Here is a 4,616-nt window from a genome sequence, read left to right as displayed (position 1 = left end):
GTAACTACTCAGTAGTTACTCTTGGTGTCATTAGTAACTACTCAGTAGTTACTCTTGGTGCCATTAGTAACTACTCAGTAGTTACTCTTGGTGTCTTCAGTAACTACTCAGTAGTTACTCTTGGTGTTAGTAACTACTACTGGTAACTACTCAGTAACTACTCAAAAGTCCCTGAGTAGTTACTGAGTAGTTCCTCAGTAGTTAAGATTTTTGTGTACCTTATTGTAAAGTGTTACCAAATGTTTTAATTAATAAACATGTAATGTGTAACCTGGTGTGTCTCAGTGTTATAAGTGCACTCAGGACCTGCTGCCTCAGCTGGAGCTGAACCTCCGCGGCTCTCAGCTCCTCTACAAGTCCAAGAGCAACGGCAAGATCCAGCACCGGCTCAAACTGGTCCCGCTGGGGTCCGAGTCTCTGGTCCTGGGCTTCAGCAGCTTTGAGCACGCTGACGAGTGGAGGAGGGTGAGCAGCACTCAGCACGTGGTTCATCCACAGGAAGGTGATGCAGGTGTGTCTAACCTGATCTGTGTGTGAAGGTGATGGAGGAGGTGAGCTCTGGAGGAGAGGAGGAGACTCAGAGTCTGTCATCTCTGGATAAATCAGAGCTTCGACTGTCCTGCAGGGTGAGAAACACAAACATCCAGTCTGCCTCTTTCTGTGCAACACGTCTTCACTTTACAATCATATCTCTCTCTTGTTTCATGTTCTCTTCTTGTTTGATGGCATCATGGCTCATACTGACAGGAACAATGAGCCTTTCGTAGTAGCTAAAGATGAGCTAACACATTTTTCCTCCTGTTAGACTTCTAATAATTACTGTAACTCTTACATTTGAACAATCACTTTCAAGTTTATAAAAATCTATGATTAAAACCAAACAGCACTGAGTTCTACTGTAAATACTTTGACAAAAACAAAGTCATTTTATATTTGTTTGTTTTCTGTCTCTCTGTCTCCAGTCCAGTTCAGTCCAGACTGTCTCTGATGAAGAGAAACCTTCAGCTTTCAGCAGCCTCAGCAAAAACAAAGGTACTGAAACTGTGAAAAAAAAAACGTTCTATGGTGCTAAAGGTCTTCTTAGTCTTTCTGAAACCATTATAAATACGTTTTAAGGTTCAGTTTTATTCAAGAAAGGAGGTATTTATCTTTATTTTGTTTACCTATCAGTCTATTTGAACTTTATTTACTGATTCTATAGGAGTCTACGTGAGTTTTCTCTGCATGGATGGATGGATGGATGGATGGATGGATGGTCAGTTGGTTGGATGGTGTGTTTATTGGTTAGATGATTTGTTTATTGGTTGGTTGGTTAGATGTTTGGTTGGATGTTTTGTTTGTTTGTTTGTTTGTTTGTTTGGTTGGTTGGATGATTTGTTTATTGGTTGGTTGGTTAGATGGTTGGTTGGATGTTTTGTTTATTGGTTGGTTGGTTAGATGGTTGGTTGGATGTTTTGTTTGTTTGTTTGTTTGTTTGTTTGTTTGTTTGTTTGTTTGTTTGTTTGGTTGGATGATTTGTTTGTTTGTTGGTTGGTTGGTTAGATGTTGGTTGGTTGGTTGTTTAGATGTTTGTTTGTTGGTTGTTCAGATGTTTTGTATGTTTGTTGGGTTGGTTGGTTAGATGTTGGTTGGTTGGATGTTTGTTTGTTTGTTTGTTTGTTTGTTTGTTTGTTTGTTTGTTTGTTTGTTTGTTGGTTGGTTGGTTGGTTGGTTGGTTGTTGGTTGTTTAGATGTTTGTTTGTTGGTTGGTTAGATGTTTTGTATATTTGTTTGGTTGGTTTGTTGTTTGGCTGTTTATTTGTTGGTTGTTTAGATGTTTGTTTATTTTGTATGTTTGTATGTTGGTTGGTTGGTTGTTTGGTTGGTTGGATGTTTGTTTGTTGGTTGTTTAGATGTTTGTTTGTTGGTTGTTTAAATGTTTGTTTGCGTGTTTGTTTGTTTGTTTATTTTGTATGTTTGTATGTTGGTTGGATGGTTGGTTGGTTGGATGGTTGGTTGTTGGTTGTTTAGATGTTTATTTGTTGGTTGTTTAAATGTTTGTTTGTGTGTTTGTTTGTTTGTTTGTTTGGTTGGTTGGTTGATATGTATGTTTGTTTGTTTGCTTGGTTGGTTGGTTGGTTGGTTGGATGATTTGTTTGTTGGTTGGTTAGATGTTGGTTGGATGTTTGTTTGTTTGTTTGTTTATTTGTTGGTTGGTTGGTTGTTTAGATATTTGTTTTTTGGTTGGTTAGATGTTTTGTATATTTCTTTGTTTGTTTGTTTGTTTGTTTGTTTGTTTGGTTGGTTGGTTGGTTGGTTGGTTGGTTGTTTGTTTGTTGATCAGTTGGTTGTTTAGATGTTTGTTTGTTAGTTGTTTAGACGTTTTGTATGTTTGTTTGTTTGTTTGTTTGGATGTTTATTTGTTGGTTGTTTAGATGTTTGTTTATTTTGTATGTATGTATGTTTGTTTGTTGGTTGTTTAGATGTTTGTTTGTTGGTTGTTTAAATGTTTGTGTGTTTGTTTGTTTGGTTGGTTAGATGGTTTGTTTGTTGGTTGGTTGGTTGGTTGGTTGGTTGGTTGGTTGGTTGACATGTTGGTTTGTTTGTTTGTTTGTTTGTTTGGTTGGTTAGTTGTTGGTTGGTTGGTTAGTTGTTGGTTGGTTGGTTTGTTTGTTGGTTGGATGATTTGTTGGTTGGTTGGTTAGTTGGTTTGTTTGTTTGTTTGTTTGTTTGTTTGTTTGTTTGTTTGTTTGTTTATCACCTCCAGATGTAGCGTTCACATGTTCAGCAGGGTTTTGGACACATAAACACTAAAATAAAGGAGAGTGATGAGAGGACTTTTTGCTGCAGGCTTCCTGAACGTTCTGATGAACTGTCAGTGGCAGAGTCTGTGGTGTCAGGTGGAGCACGGAGTCCTCAACATGTTTGGAGACGAGGAGGAGGAGGAGGAGGAGGAGGAGGAGGTGAAGCGCTCTCCTCAGTACACTGTCCAGCTCAGAGGCTGTGAGGTCAGAGGCGGGCCCGACACCGAGCGCTCCTACAGGGTCACACTGAGCATGCTCAGTGACCAGGTGGCTGTCCTGGAGGTGAGAGATGGAAACTCGACTCTGGTCTTCAGGTTTGGTCTCAGAACTGAGCCTCTGTGTTGGACCTGCAGGTGAGCTCCTCAGAGGAAAAACAAAGATGGCTGAAGCTGCTGCAGGACGAAGCTTCCAGTCCCGTTCCCCATGACAAGAAGGAGGAGCCTACAGGGGCCGCTCTCGGGTCAGAGACATTAATTTACAGTTTAAACTTTATTTAACGTGGCCTGATGATAATAAAGAAGTCAATAATGCCAGTTAGCATTTTGCTATGTTTAGCTTTTAGCTAATTAGGCCCGAGCAGCGAGTGCTGCGAGAGGCCTATTGTAATCGCAAGATTTATTATTTCCGCCACTTTCCATGGCTTTTTGGAGGCCTTAACATATTCAAAAACTCACCAAACTTGGCCAAAAGTTGTTCCCCGCGTGAAATAGCAGGAATTCATTGGAATCAAAAGTGGGTGTGGCCAAACGGCTCCACAGCGCCACCTAAAATGAGATAGAGGAATTGGCAAGTCCTAGAGAGCTGAATTCGGCACATAGGTAGAACTCCCCAAAATATATAAAAAAAAGTCTCTTGGAGGTATCCCCTAAAATGTACAGGAAGTCGGCCATTTTGGGTCAAAGGTCAAATTTTCCTTAAGTTTCCCTTTCGCTCATCTTGAACTTTTGCGAACTCCTCCCAGGGATTTTGACCTATCGGCTTCAAACTTGGTCAGTATAAATTTGATATTTTGAGTTATATTCTGCAGAAGTCATCTTTGTTTCCTGCTCCCATGCACCTGAGGTTAAACCTGTTGGTCCCTCTCCTCCTCAGCGGGCTCCAGACTCGCAGGTTTCCCACCTCCAACACCTACATGGACGACCCGTTCAGTCTGAGTGGAACCATCCGAGACCAGCCCGTTTACTCCAACTCCTCCATCCTGGAGCACATGGTAGAAGCAGCTGCAGACAGCTCAGCTCTCAGACTCACTGTTGATCCTGATGATTGTGTCATGATGAAACCTGTTGTCTCCTCTCAGCTGCGCAGCTCTCAGGACTTCATCAGCTCGTCTAAAGACTCAGTGACCTACAGCAACACGGTGCTCAGCAGCCACAGTGAGTCTTCATCATTAAAGGAACTTTACAAAGATTTAATGTTTGGCTTTGAGACGCCTTCATGTCTCAGAACGTCCTGAGGAGGGCTGCTGACCTGGTGGTCCTGGTCTCCTGGACTCATAAGACCCTTCAGGTGCTCTCTGTGTTTCAGGTAAGAAGGCGGCGCAGGTGAGGCGAGGAGTCCAGAAGTTGGAGCTGGCTGGGTCCCCAACGGTGCCGCTGAGGGCGGGCTCTGAAACCAACCTGGTGTTCGCCGTGAAGCGAAACAAACGCACCTCCTTCAGGCAGTCTCTGGCCATCTGCACTGAGCGGGCTCAGGTAGGTCCAACAGACCCGTCCTGGGTCCTGGTCTGATCCCAACGTCTGAACCACATGATTATGGGGTGCCGTTTGTAAAGTTACACAGTCAAAAATTACCACCAATATTTTTGTTTTATTTAGCCTTTTATAAGAAAAAAAA

The 4,616-nt window shown here is 42.1% G+C and overlaps 1 protein-coding gene across 2 annotated transcripts in view; it reads left to right on the top strand.

The window, feature by feature from the left end:
* si:dkey-220o5.5 (actin filament-associated protein 1-like 2) overlaps positions 1 to 4,616 on the top strand; it is a 22,082-nt gene that overhangs the window by 16,233 nt on the left and 1,233 nt on the right. Inside the window, exons 7-14 of one of the 2 annotated variants that reach the window (XM_014022775.1) lie at positions 286 to 465; positions 540 to 626; positions 963 to 1,032; positions 2,830 to 3,065; positions 3,137 to 3,243; positions 3,876 to 3,993; positions 4,081 to 4,156; positions 4,290 to 4,474. In XM_014022775.1, coding sequence (XP_013878229.1) covers positions 286 to 465; positions 540 to 626; positions 963 to 1,032; positions 2,830 to 3,065; positions 3,137 to 3,243; positions 3,876 to 3,993; positions 4,081 to 4,156; positions 4,290 to 4,474 — 1,059 coding nt within the window. The remainder of the gene's footprint in view (positions 1 to 285; positions 466 to 539; positions 627 to 962; positions 1,033 to 2,829; positions 3,066 to 3,136; positions 3,244 to 3,875; positions 3,994 to 4,080; positions 4,157 to 4,289; positions 4,475 to 4,616) is intronic. The other variant, XM_014022776.1, reaches the window with a different exon arrangement.

Source organism: Austrofundulus limnaeus, unplaced genomic scaffold (assembly GCF_001266775.1).
Source record: "Austrofundulus limnaeus strain Quisiro unplaced genomic scaffold, Austrofundulus_limnaeus-1.0 Scaffold343, whole genome shotgun sequence".
NCBI lineage: Eukaryota > Metazoa > Chordata > Actinopteri > Cyprinodontiformes > Rivulidae > Austrofundulus > Austrofundulus limnaeus.
Note: the sequence above shows the minus strand (reverse complement) of the source record. Positions and strands in the feature narration are given on the sequence as shown.